The 24,912-nt window shown below is 50.7% G+C and overlaps 2 protein-coding genes across 2 annotated transcripts; one reads left to right on the forward strand and one right to left on the reverse strand.

Moving 5' to 3' along the window:
- Positions 1 to 6,402: 6,402 nt before the first annotated feature.
- On the forward strand, positions 6,403 to 8,343 carry LOC121472966 (colipase). Its single transcript, XM_041724710.1, has 3 exons — positions 6,403 to 6,633; positions 7,568 to 7,690; positions 8,116 to 8,343. Exons 1-3 carry the CDS (start codon positions 6,550 to 6,552, stop codon positions 8,245 to 8,247), a joined length of 339 nt encoding a protein of 112 aa, XP_041580644.1. The 5' UTR covers positions 6,403 to 6,549; the 3' UTR covers positions 8,248 to 8,343.
- Positions 8,344 to 20,045: 11,702 nt separating this feature from the next.
- On the reverse strand, positions 20,046 to 22,361 carry CLPSL2 (colipase like 2). Its single transcript, XM_041748202.1, has 3 exons — positions 22,284 to 22,361; positions 21,561 to 21,761; positions 20,046 to 20,141 (listed from the first exon to the last, which is right to left on the reverse strand). Exons 1-3 carry the CDS (start codon positions 22,359 to 22,361, stop codon positions 20,046 to 20,048), a joined length of 375 nt encoding a protein of 124 aa, XP_041604136.1.
- Between the last annotated feature and the right edge of the window lie 2,551 nt (positions 22,362 to 24,912).

Below are 24,912 nucleotides of genomic sequence, written 5' to 3' on the forward strand. Positions count from 1 at the left end.
CCTGCCCCCCGCCCCCCTTTCCAGCTCCGAGCTCCAGAGAGCTCCGCCCCTCCGCCGCCGCGCGGCCCCTCCTTGCTCCCTCCTGCGAGAGCGCGGCTTCAGCACCGCGGCCAGCGCTCGGGACTCGGGCCGGGGGAGGGAGTGGAAACCCAGGACCCGGCCTGGGGAGACGCCGCCCGCCCACCACGCACTCCCGCCACGGGGAACGGAGACTCCTCTTCACCCGCCCGAGCCGGGGGTGGGGGATGGAGGGGGGGGGGACACACAAAAATTGGAAGGGGAGGGTTGCGACTGTCACATTCCTCCCGTTCAATTCCTGCCTTCTTGCCGCAAAACCAAAACCTCTTCCTGAGCACTGTCCGTACCCCCCACCCCCACGTGGTCCCATTAAACTCCTCCCTGGCTCCCTAGTCGCCCTCTCCGCACAACCAACCCTGTGGAGTCCAGCAAAACCTTTTCTGATTGTGTCTTCCGGTCACTGGTTTCTCATCTCTGTGGTTTCTCCTCCATCAACAATTACCAAGTGCGTACCATGTCCTGAAGCCCTATGCTGGAGGGTATCTTCCCTAAGCAAAACTACAGAGATAAAAATGACAGGGCCCCTGCCCTCAAAGACAGTGAGACGCTTACATATATGTATATGCGTCTGTATATTCGCAATGCACACTGATAGTGTGATAAGAGAGAACTACAAAGTGCAGCAAAGGAAGCATCCCAGACCTTAACATGTTTCTGTTCAATACAATATCTTTCTCCTATTTATGTTTTTGTTGCATATTCCTCTTTTACCTCTCTTCTTCAAAATGTGTATTTCTCCTGACTGCATAGGTAAATACATGTTTGGTGTAGAGAGATAGGAAAATCCAGGAAAGATTACATAAAAGAATATAAACCACTCATAACCCCAACGCTGGGAGCAAAGGAGAGCCAAGATCATCTTAAAAACAGACTTTGGCTTTAGACATATCTGGATTGAGTTAACTGCTTACTAATCTATGTGACCATCCATGGATTTAATCTTCCCAAACCTCAGTTTCTTCATCTATAAAATGGAGAAGATAATAGTATCTCTCACAGGGACACCTGGGTGGCTCACTCCTTTGAGCATCTGACTCTTGGTTTCAGCTCAGGTCAAGATCTCAGCATCCTGAGATCAAGCCTCACGGGGCTTGATGAGATCTGCTCATCGGGGAGTCTGCTTGTCCCCCGGCTCTCCCTCTGTTCCTCCCCCTCCTTCAAACAAATAAACAGAATATTTTTACAAAAATAGTATCGGGGAGCCTGGGTGGCTCAGTCAGTTAAGCATCTGCCTTCGGCTCAAGTCATGATCCCAAGGTCCTGGGATCAAGCCCCACATTGCATCAGGCTCCCTGCTCAGTGAGGAGTGTGTTTCTCCCTCTCCCACTCCCATTCCTGCTCCCCCTGCTTGTGTGTGCTCTGTGTGTCAAGTAAATAAATAAATAAAATCTTTAAAAAAAATACTATCTATCACATAAGAGTTAGGTAAAATTACAAAACTGGCTCAAGGCCTCACATATAAAAGTGCTCAAAATGTTTATCATTATTACTACCACTATTAACATTTTGGTGTTTATCCCTCTTTCTTCTTTGACGGTCACTAACTTTGCAATTTAGCCTCTAAGTTTCAAAATATTGAGATATGATCATGACCAAACTGAAAGAGAGGCAACATCACACAGACATCCTGAATTTAGCACGGGGGCAGTAACTTGTGAGACATTGGGCCATCTCCCTAGCATTTTGATCTGACACAGGATAGTTGCAACATTTGAAGGGAGCACTGGCAAGGAGTTGGGATTATAAATATGGGGGTGGGAGGTGGGAAGGAGTTCACTTGGTTGTTGACCAGACAAAAGGAGGAACTGTACTAAGAGCCCAGATTACCGGACGCCTGGGTGGCTCAGCAGTTGGGTGTCTGCCTTCGGCTCAGGGTATGATCCCAGGATTTGGGATAGGGTCCGCATCAGGCTCCCTGCGGGGAGCCTGCTTCTCCCTCTGCCTGTGTCTTTGCCTCTCTCTGTGTCTCTCATGAATAAATAAATAAATATTTAAAAAAAAATAAAAAAATAAGAGCCCAGATTACAAATACAGGACACCTGGGTGGCTCAGCAGTTGCACATCTGCCTTTGGCTCAGGGCGTGATACTGGGGTCCCCGATGGAGTCCCATATCGGGATCCCTGCATGGAGCCTGCTTAGTACTCCCTCTGCCTGTTTCTCTCTCTCTCATGAATAAATACATAAAATCTTTTAAAAAAAAATACAGGACCAGAAGGATGAGATGGGACCAGAGACATCCTTACAGCAGCCACTGAGGGCTCAGATCATAGAGACCCCTGCCCCTGCTTCCTTGAAGCACCTAAGCTTCCCTCCATGTTCCATTCTACCTTGGTCAGGAGAGAGGGGTGGTGAAAGGAACACTTGAGGCTGAGTTTTTTTTTTTTTTTTTTTTGAGGCTGAGTATTGAATTAAAAAGAGACTGTCAAAAATAAAAAAATAAATAAAATAAAATAAAATAAAATAAAATAAAATAAAATAAAATAAAATAAAATAAAATAAAAAGAGACTGTCAAACTGAAAGTCACTGCATGCCTCGCTTCCTACCCTCACCTAAACAAGTTGGAGATTGGATAGTCAGAGAAAATTTGGAAGTCACAATTATCACACACCTTGGTTGTAATTTGAGTCTACTTCTAGGGATAGTCTGTGGACTTGGCAGCCACCGATGGAATGGAAGGGGTACCTATTATTCTGGTTTGCCCAGAATCATTCCCCTTTCTTTGGTAACAAAAATCCACTATTTGGGGATCCCTGGGTGGCGCAGCGGTTTGGCGCCTGCCTTTGGCCCAGGGCGCGATCCTGGAGACCCGGGATCGAATCCCACGTCAGGCTCCCGGTGCATGGAGCCTGCTTCTCCCTCTGCCTGTGTCTCTGCCTCTCTCTCTCTCTCTCTCTCTCTCTCTGTGTGACTATCATAAATAAATAAAAATTTTTTTTAAAAAATCCACTATTTGGAGAATGTCCCTCCCCATTTCATGAGGCCCAGGTGGGCTGTCCGCCTCAGGGCTCTCTCCAGTGCAGCTCATGCATACAGGATTGGAGGACACAAGCAAGTCTCCCAATGGGGAATTTGAATCTTGAGTGTATTCCATGTCTGCTTCCTGCTCTGACTCCCAGGGTTGCTATACATCTAACTTTGATCCACAGCTCTAAGCCCCTTCCCAGAAGTGAGTTGTCTGTGTTTGTGGCTTAAGCAAAGGGGATGTACTATAGGAACACAAGGGAGCTTCAGGCCCCACAGGGGCAGGGATGCAGCCAGCCATGGAAATCCATCAGAAGTCAGGGTATGGCTGCCACTGCTTCTTCTTGAATGGCTGATCCGCTCTTCCTCCCTTCGGCAGACCAGCTTTCTCCATCTCTTCGTCAGCACATCAGAGATCTGCCTTCCTGGGCTTTGCTAGTTTCATGTTTCAGATCAGCTTGAAGGCAAGCTATTGGATGCAAGTCTACATCCCAGGAAAAGAGAGGCTTGGGTCAGGTGTCCGTCTCTTGTCCAGTCCATAGTGGTGGAGAGCAAGATGGGCTCATTTATTAACATGGCTGCTGCTGGAGGCCCACCCTTGTGTGTCCTGGGAGATCTTGGAGAATATAGAGCAGGTGACACCCACAAGAGGTTGGCCACATTTCTAGGTCTACAGCCACTGTGCCCCAACCCCACTCACCAAAAGACATCATACCACCTCAACCCTCGCCATCCATGTGGTATGACTTGACCAGAGAGGCATCTCCTCCTTTTTGAATAACATTGAGGTGCAGTATCTACATTACACACAGTAAAATACTCAAATATTTTAAAAAATATATATATATATATTTTTTAAATTTATTCAGAGAGAGAGAGAGAGAGAGAGAGAGAGGCAGAGACACAGGCAGAGGGAGGAGCAGGCTCCATGCAGGGAGCCCGACAGGGGACTTGATCCCGGGTCTTCAGGATCACGCCCTGGGCTGAAGGCCGTGCTAAACCTCTGAGCCACCAGGGCTGCCCAAAATACTGAAATCTTAAGCAGATCACTATATGGATTTTTACATATGTGTTACCAACACCCCAAATCAAGATTTAGAACAGTTCTAACACTCTGGGAGGCTTTTTCCTGCCCCCCTCCCAGTCAACAGCCCTCCCAGGGGGACAGCTGCAGACTTTCATCAAAACTAAAAGGTTAGTTTTACCTTTTCTTGGGGGATCCCTGGGTGGCTCAGTGGTTTAGCCCCTGCCTTGGGCCCAGGGCATGATCCTGCTGTCTCGGGATCGAGTCCTACATCAGGCTCCCTGCATGGAGCCTGCTTCTCCCTCTGCCTGTGTCTCTGCCTCTCTCTCTCTCTCTCTCTCTCTCTGTGTCTCTCATGAATGAATAAATAAAATCTTTTAAAAAAATTTTACCTTTTCTTGAACTGCATGTCAATGTAATACACAGTCTGTTTTTGTCTATGGCTTTCCTCTCTCAGCATTATGCCTCAGGTTAATCCATGTGACTGCACGTGGGGTTCCTTCTTAAAGTGAACAAACCCAAAGCACAACACTCTTTAGATTGCGAATGGGGTGGTTAAGCCTTATGAGGTTTTGATACAAAAAACATTTAATCGGGCCACCTGGGTGACTTAGTCAATTAGGTGTCCGACTCTTGATCTCAGTTCAGGTCTCAGTCTCAGGTTTATGAGTTCGAGTCCTGTGTTGGGCTCCATGCTGGACATGGAAACTACTTAAAAAATCTAATTAATTTTTGTTTATGTTTTGGAAGCACAAACATTGGCCAAAGTTCTCTTTGCTATACTCTTCATTTATAAGGGGAAAATGCATTCTTTCTCCTCTGGGAAGCTGGCTGTGCCCAGCTGGAGATAGGACTGATGGATTTTTCACAGCTCCCTTTACAGGTGGAAATAGCTCCTCCAGTTCCTTCAGGGGCCTCCTGGCCTTGACTTGTGAGTGGGAAAGCGTCATTACCCTCCCTGTGGCTCAGCTCACAGATGTAATGAGGTGGAGAGGGCAGGGAGTGAAGGAAGGGCCAGAACGAGCTCATGGGGGAAAAGCAGTTTTAAAGACTGAGGCCTATAAAAATAAGAGAGAACAGTGGTTCTTTAATCAGTGGTATTTCTCTGTCTAGAATTGGGGTTTCTCCCATTTTGAGGGTCTCCTGGCTGGTTCCTCCAGGTGCTCCCCTATATTCCACCCTCTAGCGGTATAAGGGGGAAGAAAGGAGGGTGGTATTACATGGGCAAAGCATCTACTACACGCCAGGCACTCTGACATACATTGTCTTGTTCTAATCTCAACCTTACAAAGAAAGAGCCATCAACTTCCTTGTATAGATGAAGTAACCGAGGCTCAGATACTTGTCCAGGGTCACACAGCTAGTGAGTGCTGAGTTTGGAAGACAAGTCTGTCTGGATCAAAGCTTTGCTCTCAGCAGCCCAATCTGGGGCCTCCACAGTGGAGCAGTCTTCCACATCCTGGGATGGGGAAGGGGTCCTTGACTGCAATGACCAGTCCTCCAGGGAAAATCGCTCTGGTCCTACACCTGAGCACACTCTGGCAGCTGTGCCTCTTCCCAGCCTCCAGCCCTGGGGTCATCTGAAGCTCACAAGACCTCAGTCTCAGCCAGGACCAACTATTGTTCACGCTCACATGTGGCCTTGGGTGGGAGAGGATGTGAGAGGAAGCCTTAACCACCGGGTGGGTCTTTAATTCCAGGATGCAGCTAGGAAGGGAAATAGAAAGGAAACGGGAAAGACTCTTCAGAGAAGCAACGTCCCAAGGCCCATAAAATCACTCATGGAGGGATCCCTGGTTGGCGCAGTGGTTTGGCGCCTGCCTTTGGCCCAGGGCGCGATCCTGGAGACCCGGGATCGAATCCCACGTCGGGCTCCCGGTGCATGGAGCCTGCTTCTCCCTCTGCCTGTGTCTCTGCCTCTCTCTCTCTCTCTCTCTCTCTCTGTGTGTGACTATCATAAATAAATAAAGAAAAAAAATTAAAAAAATAAAATAAAATCACTCATGGAGGCAGCCCCCTGGTTGAGGGCAGGCGGAAAGCACAGCCAGAGTGACATATATACCGTGTTAAGGTAGGTCTACCATTTTCATTTTCTCAGGCCTCCCAGCTCTCGAAATGATCCCGTTGACAGATAAGGAGATTGAGACTCAGAACAGATAACTTGTCCAGCCTATACACGGTACCGGTAGGCTTGTTCCGAGTCCACACCCAACCATTAATGCAGTATCAGCACCCACACGGACACGGACACGTGCGTGCACGCCCGCACACCTGCCAAGGTGCCAGGGGCCGCCCAGGGCTTTATCAGGACACGCCCCCAGCAGATTGGCCACAGCTGGGCCTCGGGTTACGTCGAGCCCCGTGGGGTGGGGAAGGGGGGTCACCTGTGGACAGGCCCCTTTTATAGCTCTACCACCCCACCTGGCTCTGTCTACTGCCACCTGACCTGCCAGCTGCTACCTATACCGGCTGTCCCCGTCCGTCATGGAAAAGATCCTCGTCCTTCTGCTCGTTGCCCTTGCGGTGGTCTACGCGGTTCCTGACCCTCGGGGGATCATTATCCACCTGGTAAGAGGGACTTCAGGGGAGGAGTCATCTGAACATCCAGGTGGGGACTTTTTAAGCTTAGATCTTTACCTCCCACGTCTCCACCTGGGGCTGCCCGGAGGCTGAGAGGTGAGGCACCTTCTGCTTCACTGTCCAGGCCCACCCTGCGCCTCCTACCGGGTTGGGGGGCGGGGGGGGGGGCTCAGACCAGGCTGATGGGACGGAGCATGCGCAGAGCAGGGGTTTGACCTGGCTGAGGGACAGCCCCAGGCTCCTGCCCCGGAAGCCCTGGCTCAGAAGGTCCAGTAGTTTAGAAAGCTCCCGGTGATTCTGGCTTCGGACCTAGAGTGACCCACGGACACGGGCCGTTCACTCATCTAGTCCCCATACTGCCCCCTGAGACCGGGACCGTTAGTATCAAACCCGTTTTCAGATGGAAAGCAGTTCTAGGGAAAGGTGGAGCCACCTGCCTGAGGTCGCGCAGCTGGAAAGCTCCCAGCGGATCAGAGGCCGCAGGGCGGATGGTTCGGGACCCCCCCCCCCCCTGCGTCTTTACCCAAAGTTTCTGAACTCGCGGCCTTGCAGGGCTCAGAGGGGCCAGGATCCCCCTGAGGTCATATGTCTTCCTGGGGGAGGGTCCTCAACCTTCACAGGCTTCTCAGTGGACTGCAGGACCCAGAGAAGTCCGGACACCCTGTTTTGGGTCACATGTGCAGATCCCAAGGGGACACTGAGGCACGGGGGGGGGCAGTGTCTTGCCCGGATCACCCGAGTCGGTAGCGTGGCGGGGTCCTGTCTCGCAGCTTCTCGCGCGGGTGGGGCTGGGGGTGGGCAGACTGGCCGCCAGCCCGCGGGTTGGGTCCTTCACCCGCGCCCCCGCGGGGGACGCGCTGTGGGCGGTGGCGGTGGCGAAGGGACAAAGGGCGAGGGCCCTCGCTAACTGGCCGCCCGGCAGGAAGACGGCGAGCTCTGTCTGAACAGCGTCCAGTGCAAGAGCAAGTGCTGCCACCGGGACACCGGGCTGAGCCTGGCCCGCTGCGCACCCAAGGCCAGCGAGAACAGCGAGTGCTCTGCCAAGGTGGGTGCCGCGGGCCGTGCGGTGCTGGGGACGAGGCACAGCGGGGGGGCGGGTCAGGGAGCGGGTCAGCAGGCTCCAGGCACTGGCCCGTCCGCTCGACGCTTTCGAACCTCACGACTGACCAGTGAGGTGGGTGGGGGCGGAGATTTGTTATTCCCATTTCACCGATGGGTAACTGGAGGCTCCCCAGGGAGATCTAGTTAGTAGCACGAAGGAAGCCGAGTGGGGAACCTGGGCCGGGCGTCCTCCAGGCCCACAGCGCCCCCTGGCGTGGCAGTCAGGAGGGGACAGTCTGAAAAGAGCCTGGCCCGGGGTTCTCTGGGTCAGGCGGGGAGCGGGGAGCGAGGGGCAGGCTATGCCCAAAGCAGCCCCCCACCCCCACCCCCGCGACAGCCTGTGATTCCACTGTTTCTGTGTCTTTGAAGACGCTCTATGGGGTTTACTACAAGTGTCCCTGTGAGCGGGGCCTGACCTGTGAGGGTGACAAGTCCATCGTGGGCTCCATCACCAATACCAACTTTGGTGTCTGCCACGATGCTGGGCGCTCCAAGAAGTAAAGCCACTGAAGGATGCTCCTCATCCACCACCTCTCCCTGGCTGGCCACCCCCTTAACCAGCACCTCCCTTTTCTGATTGGATTCTCAGCAATTAAAGCTCTTCCTGCAACCTTCCCCGGGCTCCAGAATGTTCTTGAGTCAGTGTCTTCCTTGATGTCCCGTCAAGCCTTCGCCTCGTCAAGGCAGGTGTCAAACAGGTCAGAGGAAGAACGGATGTGTCTGGGACCAGGCGGGATGAGGCTGGACAGACTGGAGACAAGGTTTTGAAGCAGCCATGCTGGGAACCTCTCCATTGGGGGACCAATCGCACCTCCCTGGGATGCCCCACTTGTCCCTCCAGTTCTCAGACAGGTGCACGTGTGTGCACACACACATGCGCACCCTTCTAGTGGGGAGTTAGAATGGCCCATATTCCTGCCCTGCATCAAGCTTACCAGTCCCTGGCCTGGGCTCATACCTTCTTTCTGGGCCCAACTCTCAGATGTGCCAGCTAGTTGACACGACCCATGTGTTAACAGGACAGACCACTAACAATTGCTGTGGGCTTACTCTGTGCTAGCAAATCCTCAGAGTGACCCAGGAGGGAGAATTTATTGTCTCTATAGATAAAAGAAACTAAAGTTCAGAGAGGTTCAGTAACTTGCTCAATGTCACATAAGTAGAAAAAGTTAACACTACACCCATCTAACTCCATCCCCTACCCTTTCTACAACTCTCGGTTCTTTCCCAATTAGTCATACGAAGACAAATAGGTGGAATTGTAGGGAATTTGGTTTTGGTTTAATATAATAATTTTATGGGCAACCCTGGTGGCCCAACAGTTTAGTGCTGCCTTCAGCCCGGCGTGTGATCCTGGGGGCCTGGGATCGACTCCCACATCAGGCTCCCTGTGTGCAGCCTGCTTCTCCCTCTGCCTGTGTTTCTGTGTGTGTGTGTGTCTCATGAATAAATAAAATCTTTAAAAATTTTATATATATATATATATATATATAAAATTTTATATCCCCTGGAGCCATCAAACCTGGATTGCCTTGGGCAGGACTGAAGTCCCCATCACTGAGATGAGCAGGTGGACATCCACTGACCCTTAGTGGAGATGCAGGAGAGGAGATTCATGCAAAGAAGGAAGAGAGTGAATTAATTAAAATCGAGATGCTCTCCCAGCCCCAGGATTTTGTGGTTGGTGATCAATGCCTCCCTAGAGTAACCATTAGGTTTCTGACTTAGGACTGGATTTACCTGAATGTAACAAAAAAAACCATGTAATGATGGCTTAAATAACTAGGGACACACATTTCTCACGAATCAAGAAGTCTGGAGATAGGAAGTGCTGGCATTTGTTTGGATGCTGGCAGACCTGCCGTTCTCGTGCCTCCTCTCAACTGGCAGCTGCCTTCCCAGCAGCTCCTGGTGTCATCTTGTCTCCCCGTATTCTAAGGTAGCTTAGGGCAGGCCATCTTATCTTGCCGGAAAGCCTCCGGGCTTTTTTTTTTTTTTTTTAGTTTATTTATTCGTGAGAGACACACAGGCAGAGGGAGAAGCAGGCTCCACGCAGGGAGCCTGACATGGGACTCGATCCCAGGTCTCCAGGATCAGGCCCTGGGCTGAAGGTGGCGCTAAACAGCTGAGCCACCCGGGCTGCCCCTCCAGGCTGACTTCTTATCCCAATGGTTCCAACTGGGTCATATGACCACCTATGGCCACAGCGGGGGCTGTGAAGTCAAGTGCTGGGCAAAGGGAATGGGACCGCCATGACCAGCTTGGACTAACGTGATCTTTCTCGGGCTGGACACAGTACTGTCCAAACAGTACTGGGGTTTGGTTAGCAAGGAAGGCGGGCAATGGCTGTTGGGGAGCTGGGCTCTGTGGAAGCAAGCAGCAAAGACCCCAACCCCCTGTCCCCTGTATTAAATCCTTTCTACTTGAACCCCCTGGAGTGGTTCTTGTTTTTCTGCACTGACACTAATACAAGACTGCCAGAAGGGGAGCATCTCTTGTTGTGTTGCTGTTGTTCAAAAGCACCTTCTCTCACTGTCTGTAGCCAAGACGGGTCATCATTTTCTTTCTTTTCCTTTTTAAGATTTTATTTATTTGAGAGAGAGAGAGCAAGAGAGAGCACGTGTGGGGGTTGGGGAGAGGGAGAAGCAGACTCCCCATTGAGCAGGGAGCCAGATGCCGGGGCTCGGTCCCAGGACCCCGAGATCATGACCTGAACTAAAGGCAGACACTTAACCAGCTGAGACACCCAAGCGTCCCAGGAATCATCATTTTCTAATTCCCATAGATGTCCTCTGCAGGGAGCACCTGGGTGGCTGGGTTAAGTGTCCTATTTAATTTTAGCTCATGTCATGATCTCAAGGTTGTGAGACTGAGCCCCACGTCAGGCTCCACACTGGAGACTGCTTAAGGTTCTCTCTGTCCTCTCCCTCTGTCCCTCCCCACTCCCCACCCCATCCTCCACATGCACTATTTCTCTATAAAAAAATGTCCTATAGGTTTTAGCTTTGCCAGTGACATTTGCCTCTTTAATATCCTAATCCCAGGGGCTCCCCAATTTATGTGACTTTTTTTCTAGATCTGCTAGAAATAGAAGCAGGCAGGAGTATCTGCAGGCTTGAATCCATAAAAAATTCCTAATTCTGGACCTTGTAGACATATGCCGTCTAATATGGTATCAACTAGCCACATACTGAGCACTTGATGTGTGGCTGACTTGAATTGGGATAAGTGTAAAAATACAAATTGGGTTTGTAAAACCTATTACCGAAAAAAAGAATATGAAATATCTCAAGTATTTTCCATTTTGAAATAACTTTTTTTTTAAGATTTTATTTATTCAGGAGAGACACACAGAGAGTCAGGGACACAGGCAGAGGGAGAAGCAGGCTCCACTCAGGGAGCCCGATGTGGGACTCGATCCCAGGTTTCCAGGATCACATTCTGGGCCGAAGGCAGGCGCTAAACCACTGAGCCACCCAGGCATCCCGAAATAACATTTTTGATTGGGTTACAAATAAAATATATTATGCTATGACCTAGCAATTGCACTACTGGGTATTTATCCAAAGGATACAAACATAGGGATTTTAAAAAAAGATTTTATTTATTTATTCATGGAGAGAGAGAGAGAGAGGCAGAGACACAGGCAGAGAAAGAAGCAGGCCCCATGCAGGGAGCCTGATGTGGGACTCGATTCCAGGACCCCGAGATCACGCCCCGGCCTGAAGGTGGTGCTAAACTGCTGAACCACCACCAGGGCTGCCCTGAAACATAGGGATTTGATGGGGCACCTGCACCCCCATGTTTATAGCAGCAATATCCACAATAGCCAAACTATGGAAAGAGTCCTGATGTCCACTGAAGACAAATGGATAAAGAAGATGTGGTGCACACACAACACACACACACACACACACACACACACACACACACACAATGGAATATTAGTCAACCATCAAAAAGAACGAAATCTTGCCATTTGTGACATGGATGGAATGAGAGGGTATTAGACTAAGTGAAATAAGTCAGTCAGAGAAAGACAATATCACATGATTTCACTCATGGAATTTTTTAAGTCTGATTTATTTATTTATTTATTTATTTATTTATTTATTTATGATAGACATAGAGAGGCAGAGACACAGGAGGAGACAGAAGCAGGCTCCATGCCGGGAGCCCGTTGTAGGACTCGATCCTGGGACTTCAGGATCACGTCCTGGGCCAAAGGCAGGCGCTAAACTGCTGAGCCACCCAGGGATCCCCATCACTCGTGGAATTTAAGAAACAAAATAGATGAACACAGAGGAAAGGAAGGAAAAGTAAAATAAGATGAAAAGAGAGGAAGATAACCATAAAAGATTAACTCTAGGAAACAACCTGAGGAAACCGGAAGGGAGGTGGGTGGGGGGATGGGATAACGGGGTGATGATCATTAAGGAGGGCACTTGATGGAATGAGCATTGGGTGCTACGTATAACTGATGAATCACTAAATTCGACCCCTGAAACTAATAATACAGTATATGTTAACTAAATTAAATTTAAAGAATTTTTAAAAATAAAATACATTATCAAATTTGAATTATGGCCATTAGAAAATTTAAAATTACTTATGTGTCTCATGTTTCACTTCCACTGAATAGTGCTGCTACTGTAAGCTGAAGGCATTTGAGAATTGGCTTTTTTCTAAAACTCCTTATCCACCTAAAAGCAGAGGCTCCCCAAAGAATTCAACCATCATAAATTCCCTCCTGGGGAGGTTTCTTGCAACCAGGAAAGATTGACTCTTCTCACTGGAGTCTTACCATTGGTGGATGTCAGCACTACATTGTCACAAGACTATCACCTACTCTCCTAAGGACCCATCTACTCTCCTAAGGTCCCATTTAGCTTTTTTTTTTTTTTCTACATGCCCCTTCTTCCCATCCCTCCCCCTATTAAGACCATTTTCCAAAGTGTCCTTCTCCCATTCCCCTCCCCCAATTAAGGTGGTGTATATGCCCCAAATTCCAACTGCCTCATCGAGTCACCTTTTTCTGTGAATTCCCTCCACATATGTATGTGAATAAAAATCTGACTTGGGGCACCTGGGTGGTTCCGTTGCTTAAATGTCCAACTCTTGATTTTGGCTCAGGTCATAATCTCTGAATCCTAGGATATAGACCCACATCAGGTTTCCTGCTCAGTGGAGAGTCTGCTTGTCTCCCTCCCCCTCCCCCCCCAAACAAGCAAATTAATAAAACAACTGTCTTTTCTCTTGCCAAGCTATCTTGTGTCCGTTTAATTTGCAGACCCCAAAAACTGAACCTAAGAGAGTAGAGGAAAAGTTTTCCTCCCATCACATGAAGCCAGTTTAATTGTATCAGCAACACATCTTCCCCTCCCCTTCTAAATTTGAAGGCATCGGGTATTTTTGGAGGCTGGGTTTCCAGCCTGCAATCTCTCCTTCCAAGGAGACTTTCTTTTTGTAGACTTTCTCCAAATAAGGGGAGCTCCTGTACCACTATGGACTGTAACCCTGTATCTTTCTGATGTGCATGTAACACCAAGTATCTGTCTGGCACATTTAGTACAGAAGCAATTTCTACCAAGACATGGGTTACAGTGTCATTAAGACTTACAGGGGGTGCTCTAAGTAAACCTCAGCTTCTATCTCAACTCCTGAGCTCTTGCACAATAAGCCGTCATCCTGGAGGGCACACTTGGATCAGGACTGAGGGCTCACTTAATCAGAAGTATAGCTGAGTATGGAACTTTGGGTCCAAAATCTGAATTATTTATCTCCAAAATGTAATCCAATTATAGCAGGGCTGCCTTGAATCCTGCTTCTGCTGAAAACTCACGACACACATAGCCAGTAAACTAGCATCTGGCTCTAAAAGCCTCCCAGCCTACGCACAACTTCCCAAAACTCCTCTTGATTCATGCTCTCCCTGGATTTCCCCCCAGCATAGGAGGTGCTCCAATCTTTCTTTCCCTCAAGCTCTTTCCTTCTGCCTCATACCTCCTTTCTCTTCTGGTCTCCCAGAAGAGCCCAATTCATCACTTTCAAGCTGTGTGACTAGGAGCAAATTGCTCAATCCATCTCAATTTTCCCTCCCTCAAATAGGGGTGATAATAGCTCTGACCCCTCATAAGGTTTTTTGTAGGATTAAGTGAGGTCATTCGTGTAAAGCATCTAGTGCTGCCCCTGGCATATAGTAAATGCTCCATAAACACTCTATTTATTTAAAATAATCTCTGCATCTAATGTGGGGCTCATATTCATAACCTGGATGGAGCTCAAGCGTTGCACGCTCTACGGATTGAGACTGGCAATTGTTATACACATTGTCTTCAACATTTAAAAAAAAAATATTTTATTTATTCATGAGAGACACAGAGAGACAGAGGCAGAGATACAGGCAGAGGGAGAAGCAGGTTCCACACAGGGAGCCCGATGCGGGACTTGATGCGGGACTCGATCCCAGAACCCCGGGATCACATCCAGGGCCGAAGGCAGGTGCCAAACCACTGAGCCACCCAGGTGTCCCTGTCTTGTACATTTTCTTTAACATTTCTGATATTTAAGGTCAGGGGAACCAAGAGTTCAGGTGCAAACTGAGCTTTTGGAGGGTGGATTATGGAATGGGCTGAAGCCCATCAGGGTGGGGAGGGGAGCACAAGTCTCTGGGGGACTTTCATTCATGCCCCAACAGGGGAAAGGCCCAAGCCTAAGCTTCCTGCCTCTCTGACCCTTCACACACACACACACACACACACACACACACACACACACACACACATGCCCCAGCAACCTGTGCGCAGCCCATTTTAACCTGCATACCCAGTGGGAGTGGATGGAGGAGGGGGAGGCAACAAAGAAGAGAGAGCATTAGAAGAAAATGTACTTAGCTGACTACTTCTCCTCCCCCTCCTCCCCCTCCTCCTCCTCCCTCTCTCCTCCCCTCCCCCTCCTCCTGTTGTTTTCTTACAACAGCCATAGATGATTTTAAATGATTTCTCATTCTTCAGAAATACCCAAGTCAGGTCCAGCAGGCAGGAACAACTCATTATCCAGGTGCAGGAATGTCTGGGAAAGACAGGACTTTGACCTTGCCCTTGGGGGTCGCTTTGCCCTCAGCCCTTAAGGGGCAGCCCCCACTCCCAGCCCAGTCTAGCTCTGGGGCCCATCTGCCTGCACACAGCAGAGGAGCCTGAGCTGAAGGGACCCCCTCAGACACCGTTCAGTAGGTGCCTCTGGTTGCCTCCTCCAGGCTGCCCCCTAGGATTGTTGGTGCCCTCCTCCTAGTTTAATCTCTGGCATCACTTTTCATGTCCTGAACCCATGTGCCTATCCTGAGGGAATAAACACCCACTCCCAGGCGGCTTCCACCTTTTCTCCTTAAGTCCTTTAGCGGCAAACCAGCTCCCGTCTCCTGTGCACCCCCTGACCTGGAGCCACAGCAGAAGCCCTGGGGCTGCTGAGAAGGGAGGGCAGGGAACCACGCTGGGAGCCGACCTTCTAGCTGTGCCCACTTACAAGGCAACTTTCGAAGTTTGCTGAGATGACCTCGAGAGCCAGAGCTGGAACCCACATTCCAAAGAAAAGCCCCGCCCCCCGCCCCCACCTGGGGTTCCCAGCCTTTGGGGCGGCCCCCACCTTGGGCCGGTCCTCGGGCTCCCCCAGGCGTCTGGGACGTGCAGTCGCAGCGCGCATTCCGGCTCCGGGGCTGGCCGCTCCCCTCCCCTCCCCCTGCTCCGTCGGGTTCTGGGTCCCCTCCCCGGGCTGTGACTCGTGCTGCCCTCGCGCGCCCGGCGGCAGCCCTCGCTCCTGCGCGGCTTGCGCTGGAGGCCGAGCTCCCGGGCGTCCTGCGGGGAGACGGCGCCCTGGTCGCGGCCTGCGGCTGCCCGCGCTCGCCGCGCTGCGCCCTCGCCCGGGCCGGGCGGTCGGGGGCTGGTGCCCGAGGGGACTAGAGGGATGTGGCAGGTTTGCCATTCGTGTCACCCAAACAGGTGACTTCTCTCGCACGCACCTGCCGAGCCAGGCCTTCCTGTCTTTGCCCGGCGGTTCCCTCCGCGGCCCGCCCTTCTCTCTGCAAACTCGTATTTACCCTTAAAGCGGAGCCTGCTTGTAGCCTCCGGGCTCCCTCCTCCCCGACACTCACACACGTCCTGATCCCCAATGCTGCGTCTTAGGAGGTCACACGATCTGTCACTGCCGCCATCGTCTCTGTCAGACGAGCCCAGTAGTCAGCAAGTAGCACACCGAGCACCTACTGAGTCCAGGCAGCGTTCCGGGCCCCGGGAACACAGCTGGGAGCAAAAGGAACAGAAATGCCCAGAAATGCCTGCCCTGCGGGAGCTGACATTCCAGAACAGCTGTCCTACAGGACTTGCACCAATGCAAAAATGTGCTTTTTCTGCATGTTCCCATTTGATGATCACTAGCCACATATGACAGCGGATCTCATTAGCTCTAGAATTCAAAGGTCTCCGAGTTCCAGGGATTTGAAAAGATTCTTTCGTGTAATTCGATTGTATGTTATTATTATTATTTTTAATAGAGCTCATTTTTTCCAAATATTTATTTATTTATTTATTTATTTATTTATTTATTTATTTATTCATTTGGCGGGGGAGAGAGAGAGAGAGAGAATGAGGGAGCACAAGCAGGGGCAGAGGGAGAGGGAGAAGCAGACTCCCGCTGAGCAGGGAGCCCGATGCGGGGACTCCATCCCAGGACTCCAGGATCATGACCCCAGTTGAAGACTCATCCGACTGAGCCACCCAGGCTCCCCCTGATTGTATATTATGGTTAATAAACAGCATCATGAATATTTTCTCAGATGAGGTGACTGAGCCCCAGAGAAGTTGCCAAACTTCCTCAAAAGTCACAGAACTATCAAGTAACAATTAGGTTCTAGTTTTCGTCTTTCCACTCTCTTTCCCCAGAGATCTTCAATTAGAATTTTTTCTTTTTCTTTTTCTTTTGAGAAGGAGAGAGTGCATGCAGTGGGGGAGAGGGGTTAGGAGGAGGTACAGAATCAGGACACTCTCTGGGGTAAACTGTCCTTCATGGGTGACTCTAGTGATCCAGGCACCACCCAGCCACCCACCCACCACCTCATCTGATGGCCTGGCTGTGGCAAGAGAGAACTGGGAACTCAAAGCTTTTGTGGGTGCTTCATGGAGGGGGAAATCAACTCTCATCCAAAATTGGTTTGGGGGACGCCAGGGTGGCTCAGTGGTTGAGCGTCTGCCTTCAACTCAGGACGTGATCCCGGGATCCTGGGATCGAGTCCCGCATCGGGTTCCCTTCAGGGTGCCTGCTTCTCCCCCTGCCTGTGTCTTTGCCTCTCTCTGTGTGTCTCTCATCAATCAATAAATAAAATCTTAACCAACGAACAAACCAACCAACCAACCAACCAACCAACCACCAAACAAAATTGGTTCAGATGTTGGGACTGATCATACACATAACAAGATGATATGAAAAGATTTATTAGTCGAACACAGGATCGTTCCCAGGACAGCAGGGCAGGTGTAAGGAGGTGTGAGTAGCAAGGATGAAGGGGAGTGTGGCTTTGGCTGTTTTTACTGTGGCTAAGCATTGGGGCCAGAGTGAGGGTTTCCCTGGGCAGGCTGGGGGCATGTGGTCTGCACAGCCCACCAGCACCAAGGAGAGCGTGTACCTTTATATGGGCTTGCCTAGATGTGGCGCAGAAGGGGAGTGAGGGCTTAAAAGCTGTCATTGCCCAGTCATCAAAAATGGAGACTTCCTTTCCAATGTGTCACACTTGGGCTTCTCTGCTTAGGCCTAGAAGTCACACCTGTCACTTTGCTGGCTAGAAATATTCACACAGCCCAAGCTACCTGTAGGAAGGCAGGCCTTCTGGTGCCAATGGTGAAGAAAATCATTTTTTAAAAAATTTTTATTTATTTATGATAGGCACACAGTGAGAGAGAGAGAGAGGCAGAGACACAGGCAGAGGGAGAAGCAGGCTCCATGCACCGGGAGCCCGACGTGGGATTCGATCCCGGGTCTCCAGGATCGCGCCCTGGGCCAAAGGCAGGCGCCAAACCGCTGCGCCACCCAGGGATCCCTGGTGAAGAAAATTAAATGGGACTTGAACTCATAGCATTGTCTGTTGCCTTTCATTGGAAAAAAAGGAGGAACCTATGGGGGTAGAGACCTCACCTTAGAAATAAGGCTTCTGAGAGATGAGAGCCGTGTCTGGGCAGAGAAAAGGCTGATCAGATGGGAAGAAAATGATTTGGTTAAATGAAGGTGACCTGGAGCTTTGGTCTTCTCAGCATTAGGATTATTCCTCTAAAACCTCCATCTGAGGAACATAGTAATATTTGAATGTCCAGATGCAGAAAAATAATGCCTCTGAATCTGCATATTAACTCCTATAATGCAACAAAGAAACAAATGAGGAAGGAGGGGAGGACAGAGGAGGAGGATGGAGAGGAGAGCAGCAGATGGCTGAGCAGGAAGCTAGAAGGTGGTGAGCACAAGGACAACCTCAACCAGCAGAGCCCTCGTCCTGCCTCTTCCACCAGCAGGTGCAGGAGAAGTCATCGACTTTGTTTGAGCTATCTTTACAGCAGGTTTTTGTGTCCTTAGCCAAGAACTTGTATCTTGAATGGATGGTTTGGATTGGGAAATGTTCTTAATGGCTACCCATAGAGAAATGGTTGAGCAAGACATGGTCCACAATAAAATGAGGCAAAGACTTTGGGGACGCCTGGGGGGCTCAGCGGTTGAGCATCTGCCTTTGGCTCAGGTCGTGATCCTGGGGTCCTGGGATCGAGTCCCACATTGGGCCCTCTGCAGGGAGCCTGCTTCTCCCTCTGCCTGTGTCTCTGCCTCTCTCTCTGTGTGTCTCTCATAAGTAAATAAATAAAATCTTTAAAATAAATAATAAATAAATAAGATCCTGCCCTCTAGAACACGACAGCCTGCGTTCAGATAGCCCCAACCCTTATTCTGAAATCGTGAGAAGGGTACTCAATACCCTATTTGTAAAATAGGTTTATTTGCTTATTTTGTTTAGTGATCTTTACACCCAACATGGGGCTCGAACTCATGACCCTGATATGAAGGGTTGCATATTTTCCTGACTGAGACAGCCAGGTGCCCCCCATTTGTAAAATAGGGATAATTATAGTACCTACTCTATACTTGTTGTAACAATAACATGAATTAATATAGATAAGAAAGCATTTAGGGAATCTGTGGGTGGCTCAGCATCTTAGGATGCTCCCAAGCATCCTAAGGCATGATGCTTGGGAGTCACGTAGCTCTCTGAGCCTCAGTTTCTTTCTTTCTTTTTTTTTTTTAAAGATTTTTTACTTATTTATTCATGAGAGACACTCACACAGAGAGAGAGAGGCAGAGGCAGAGACACAGGCAGAGGGAGAAGCAGGCTCCATGCAGGGAGCCCGACGTGGGATTCGATCCCGGGTCTCCAGGATCAGGCCCTGGGCTGAAGGCGGCGCTAAACTGCTGAGCCACCCGGGCTGCCCGAGCCTCAGTTTCTTTACTCGTAAAATGGAACCGATAATATCTGAGAGAGTGGAGGGACATCTGGGTGGCTCAGTCAGTTAAGCGTCTACCTTTTAGCTCAGGTCATGATCTCAGGGTCCTGGGATCAAGCCCCACGTCAGGCTCCCTCCTCAGCGGGGAATCTGCTCTCCCTCTCCCTCTGTCCCTCCCCCTGCTCATGTTCTCTCTCTCTCTCTCTCTCTCAAATAAATAAAATCTTGAAAAAAAATCTGAGAGAGTGGAGACCCGAAAGCACCAGGTCTTTCCCACCACAGGCTTGAACATTTTTGCATTTATACTTTACACACTTTACACACCTTCTCATATCATTCTCTCAATGATCTCCACCCTCTGCTCCCCTTGGAAAGCATTTCAATATTCCCTTCCAGTCCTTCCTACCGTATAACCCATCCATGGGCACCCCAACATACACCTTCCAGCCATATTCCCCAACCCTGCCCTTCCCATACAGCCAGCCCTCCACACCTTCCCGGGACCCAGCCTCTTCGATCACTACCCCTATCCCATCCCCTTCCTGCAGCTCCGCCCCAAGACCACCACGCCTCTAGATAGAGCCAAACTTTCCACCCCGGACTAGAATAATCCCTCCCAGGTTCCCTCTCCCAGAAAGTGCAAACAGAGGCCAGAGCCAGGAAGTGACTTTAATGTCTCAGGAGCTGGAATGTGAGCAAGACAGGGCTCTCCAGGCCTCTGGCCCCAAGGGACTGAGGGAGGGTGGGGTGGCAGCGACCAGCCTGGATCCTCCTCTAAATCAAATGGCAACGGCGGGAACAGATTGGGTCCTTGGATATGCAACTCAAGCCGCTTTGGCAGGGGCATATGACGTTGAGGGCTCCTTTGGTCTGTGGGAAATGTGAACGAGAGGTGGGAGTCACCAAGGTACAGGGAAGAAGGGGGTTTACACCTCTTGGGGAGCAGGAGCCTGGGGGCTGTCAGCTGTACAGTGGATAGCTCTATGACCTTAGGCAAGTTAGTGAGTTCTTGGTCTCAGTCTCCTCATCCGTCAAAAGGGGGTGGTAATAGTAACCTGCCTCATGGGGTGACCATGAGGACTGAATAAAATAGATCCAGGGCCCATCATGAAAAGACCCTCTGGCCACCCCAGCTGTACAGTCAGGCCATCGGCAGCTCCCCAGACAGGGAAGTGGAGGCCGAGCCCATTCTTCCTAGAAAGGTTTGGGCCCAGGGCCAGATAAGAAAGGACGAGGAGTAACGACCATACTATGCGTTTTGCATTTCTATCAGCTCAGAACCAAGCCCGGATGGGCACTGTCGTTGCCAGGACAATATTGGTGAAGTTGTCACTTTAGCACCATCTAACAGGTGAGGAAACTAAGGCTCAGAGAGCAGAAGTGACCTGGCTGAAGTCACAGAGACAGGGGATGGAAAATCCAGGATTTAAACTCAGGTCATTGGGAGGCCTGGGTGGCTCAGCGATTGGGCATCTGCCTTCAGCTCTGGGCATGATCCTGTTTCAGGGATCGAGTCCCGCATCAGGCTCCCTGAGAGGAGCCTGCTTCTCCCTCTGCCTGTGTCTCTGCCTCTCTGTGTTGCTCATGAATAAATAAATAAATAAAACCTTTAGGGAAAAAAAAAAAAAACACCTCAGGTCCTACTCCCAAGCTCTGGTCCCTGCTGCCGCAGTGCCAGGCTCTTCTCAAAAAATTGGAGAGGTGGGTCACCTGGGTGGCTCAGTGGTTGAGCGTCTGTCATTGGCTCAGGATGTGATCCCAGGGTCCTGGGATCAAGTCCCACATCGGGGTCCCCGAGGCGGCCTGCCTCTCCCTCTGTGTCTCTCATGAATAAATAAATAAAATCTTAAAAAAGAGAGAGAGAGAGGGAGGTGGGGACTGGTAGGGAAAAAGTCTTTTCCCATCTCCTTTGCCTCAGTGACGTCAGGGTAGAGATATTCATTCAACAAACATTCAGTGATCACCTACTGTGTGCAGATACTACGTTGGAGGTAGGGGGTTCAAAGATGGCCATGCTGCAAGCCTGCCCTGGGCAAGCTCCAGCCAGCTCATGCTCTGGACGGCACCCAGGGAGGACTGGGGCAATCCAGGCTGTGGTGAGAGTGGGAGCTGCAGGCTTCCCAGAGGAGGCGACCAGAATTGTGCTGCAGGATGAGTAGGAGTGGCCGGGTGAGGAAGGGGTGAGGGCACTCCAAGCAGAGGGTGAGAAAACAGGGGGCAGCTCCAGAGGCCTGTTTAGCCTCCCCCACCCTTCAGGCCAGAGCTGGCTGCCCCAGCCCAGAGCCTCACCTGGAACAGGCACAACATGGCTATTCTGGCCTTGGGGGCACAGAAGGCGCCTCCGTGGTCCAGGTTCATTAGGCAGCAGTCACTGACGCACTCGGAGTGGTGGGAGCACTCCACTCCGTTCACCTGTGGGGACAACTCTGGTGCCACCAGCTCTCTGGCTGCATGGGAAGGGGAGGGAGGACCTGGGACATTGCTAGGCCCCTGGGGTCCGGGAAGAGAGGCCATGAGATGGTGGCCACCAGGGGCCACCCCCTGCCCTGCACCTGCCCCAGGAGAGGAACACCTGTACTTTGCCTGTGTCTCTCCTTTTCCTGGGCTCCCTCTATGCTCTATACCCCCAGCTCACACTTGGTAGGAGTGGTGGGAAGAAAGGGAGGGACAGAAAGATGGGGAAGGGAATGAAGAGTGATTGCTCAGGAGAGGGGGAAGAGAGATTAGGGCAGGTTGGTAAGGCCGGGCTGGGGGGCAGGTCTGAGACAGCCTGGGGTGGGCTCGGCTCAGGGGAGGGGGGGCTTGGTGCTGGTCATAAGGCCACTTTCTTTCACCTCCGGGGCCACCAGGCAGGTGAAGCAGCAGGGCTCTGAAGCCCTTTGGGGGACTCAGTAAGCTTCCAGCCCTGGGAGCAAGTCCCCACCCCCTACTCAGCTCTCCAAACCCAACCAGTGCCTCCTGGCTAGTCTAAGGCAACTACAATGGAAGGTTCGAAATGCTCTTCTGGCTCACCTTCATGAACCTCTTTTTAAAGGGCAGGAACTCGCCTGGGCAAGGGAGCAGAACCCCCACGAGGAGCACGAGGGCCATGGCCATGGGCCTGGGCACCGAGGATCCTGGCTCTGGTGGGGCCGGAGGGGCCCCAGGGACAAACCCCTTGCCTGGCACGTGACCCGGGGCCCCAGGGGCCCGCCCTGGGCCGGGGGTGGAGGGTGAAGAAGTTAATGGTCACAGGCTGCTCAGCAGCGGAGGCAGCAGACAGGACTCTCCCAGGCCCTGGAAGCAATGGCATAAGGAAGGCAGCTCCCGTGATACCCTGATTCAAGTCTTGGACAGGCTGGATCACACATTTTAGGGGGCCCAGGGGGCCCCAAATGCATTACTTCCAAATTAGGGGGGAAAACCACTCGTGGAATAAAATTTTGTTTTGAAAAATTATGTGAAGTCGATATACTGAAATGAAAGTCAGCTTCCTCCTTAATAGTCTGATTCTCTCCTTCTGTCTCTCTGTCCCTGGTGTCCCAGACTGCCCCCTACGCCTTATCTTTTGGAGAAGCCAGCGCCGGCGTCTGGTGCTTCTGAGGCCTTCTCCTTCTCCAGGTCCAGTCTTGTCATTGGGAAGAATCAGGAGGAGAGGGACCCTGGGTGGCTCAGTAGTTGAGCATCTGCCTTAGGTTCAGGGCATGATCCCCCGGTCCCAGAATCAAGTCCCGCATCGGGCTCCCTGTGGGGAGCCTGCTTCTCCCTCTGCCTGTGTCTCTGCCTCTCTCTCTGTGTATCCAATGAATAACTAAATAAAATCTTTAAAAAAAAAAAAAGAATCAGGAGGTGAAACAAGATGGCCTTGAAGACCTAGGAATTGTCTAGTCTTGATGAGTCAATTAATTGTCTAAGGGTTTGTCTGTGAATCTTATGAAAGTCAGGATGTGCAGACAATGGAAGAGAGGAGAAAAGACTCAGAGGGAAACGGGGTTTAAGGGACTGCGTCATGAGGCAAACAGTGAAATGGTGGGGGAGGCAGCCTTCCTCAGGATGTCCCTCTCCATGAAAACTTCACCTCACCTCGCCCTTGCCTGCCTCTGCTTTTTACAAAAATTTGCTCTTGGGGGCAGCCGGGGTGGCAGAGCAGTTTAGCGCCGCCTTCAGCCCAGGGCGTGATCCTGGAGACCTTGGATCAAGTCCCACGTCAAGCTCCCTGCGTGGAGCCTGCTTCTCCCCCTGCCTGTGTCTCTGCCTCTCTCTCTCCTCTCTGTGTTTCTCATGAATAAATAAATAAAATCTTTAAAAAAAATTGCTCCTGGGGCGCCTGGGTGGCTCCGTGGTTTAGGCGTCCCACTCTTGATTCTGGCTCAGGTCATGATCTCAGGGTGGTGAGATTGAGCCCTGCATGGGACTCCCTGCTCAGTGTGGGGTCCGTTTGAGATTCTCTCTCCCATCTCCCTCTGTCCCTCCCCCTTCTTGTTCTCTCTCCCTCTCTCTAAAATAAATACATCTTTTAAAAAATTTTGCTCTTGAGATGTGAGAAGCCCTGGGTTAAGGGGGTATTACAGACTTAATTGTACCCCCTACCAAATTCAAATGTTGAGGCCCTGCCCTGCAATGTGATGATACATATGGAGATGGGAACTTTGGGAAGTGATTAGGTTTAGATGAGGTCATGAGGGTTCCCTCCTAAGGGGTTTAGTGCCCTCATAGGAGGAGACACCAGAGGGACACCTGGCTGGCTCCCTTGGTGGACCATGCTGCTCTTGATCTCAGGGTTGTGAGTTTGAGCCCCACCCTGGGTGTAGAAATTACTTAAAAGAGAGATAGAGAGACCAGAGAGCTTGCTGTCTCTTTCTCTCTGCCATATGAGGACAAAGCACAAAATGCAGCCGTCTACAAGCCAAGAAGAGGGCTCTCACCAGAACCCAATCATGCTGACACCCTGATTTGGGGGTTCCAGGTTTCAGAACTCTGAGAAATACATCTCTCTCATTTAAGCTACTCAATCCGTGATATGTTGTTATGGCAGCCGGGCTGACTAATATAGGGGTCTTAAGTCTTTTCTCTGAGAATAACACCTCCACTGTACTCAGAGGGCTTGGGATCCATCATCTCAATCAGCTCTCTCTATATTAGGGTAATTAATACTAGCTGTCACAACAGAGAGCTCCTGGAATTTTGGCAGTTTGGCAAAATAAAATCTTATTTACTACTCATGTAAAATCTGATAGGAAACAGAAGACCTTTCTTCCATCTTGTAGTCACACCATCTGGAAGACTGGCCTCCAGGGTCATTCTGGAAGATGGAGGAGACAGATGGAGGAAGTACACAGACACATTAATGCCTCAGCCAGGAGGCACACATGCCTCTTCCACTCACAGACCATTAGCCACAACTAGTCACATGACCCAACCTTCTGCGAGGGAGGCTGGAAAATTCAAGGGAGTCCCGGAACATTCAGTATGTTCTATCATTTTTGCTGCATAACATTTTTTTTAAGCTTTTATTTATTTATTTGAGAAAGAGAGAGCACACGAGAGAGAGTAGAAGCAGGATGGGGAACAGAGGGAGAAGCAGACCCCCCCCCCCCCCCGAGCAGAGAGCCTGATGTGGGGCTCCATCCTGGGACTCCAGGATCATGACCCAAGCCAAAGG

This window comes from Vulpes lagopus, chromosome 1 (genome assembly GCF_018345385.1).
Source record: "Vulpes lagopus strain Blue_001 chromosome 1, ASM1834538v1, whole genome shotgun sequence".
Lineage (NCBI taxonomy): Eukaryota > Metazoa > Chordata > Mammalia > Carnivora > Canidae > Vulpes > Vulpes lagopus.

What these genes read in the sequence shown, in the direction of transcription:
- LOC121472966 (XM_041724710.1), top strand. Translation starts at nt 6,550, where the DNA reads ATGGAAAAGATCCTCGTCCTTCTGCTCGTTGCCCTTGCGGTGGTCTAC. An exon ending in GGGGGATCATTATCCACCTG is followed by an intron (nt 6,634 to 7,567) that starts GTAAGAGGGACT and finishes GCCGCCCGGCAG; the next exon opens with GAAGACGGCGAGCTCTGTCT. An exon ending in ACAGCGAGTGCTCTGCCAAG is followed by an intron (nt 7,691 to 8,115) that starts GTGGGTGCCGCG and finishes GTGTCTTTGAAG; the next exon opens with ACGCTCTATGGGGTTTACTA.
- CLPSL2 (XM_041748202.1), bottom strand. Translation starts at nt 22,361, where the DNA reads ATGGCCCTCGTGCTCCTCGTGGGGGTTCTGCTCCCTTGCCCAGGCGAG. An exon ending in TTAAAAAGAGGTTCATGAAG is followed by an intron (nt 21,762 to 22,283) that starts GTGAGCCAGAAG and finishes CCCGGACCCCAG; the next exon opens with GGGCCTAGCAATGTCCCAGG. An exon ending in CCATGTTGTGCCTGTTCCAG is followed by an intron (nt 20,142 to 21,560) that starts GTGAGGCTCTGG and finishes CATTTCCCACAG; the next exon opens with ACCAAAGGAGCCCTCAACGT.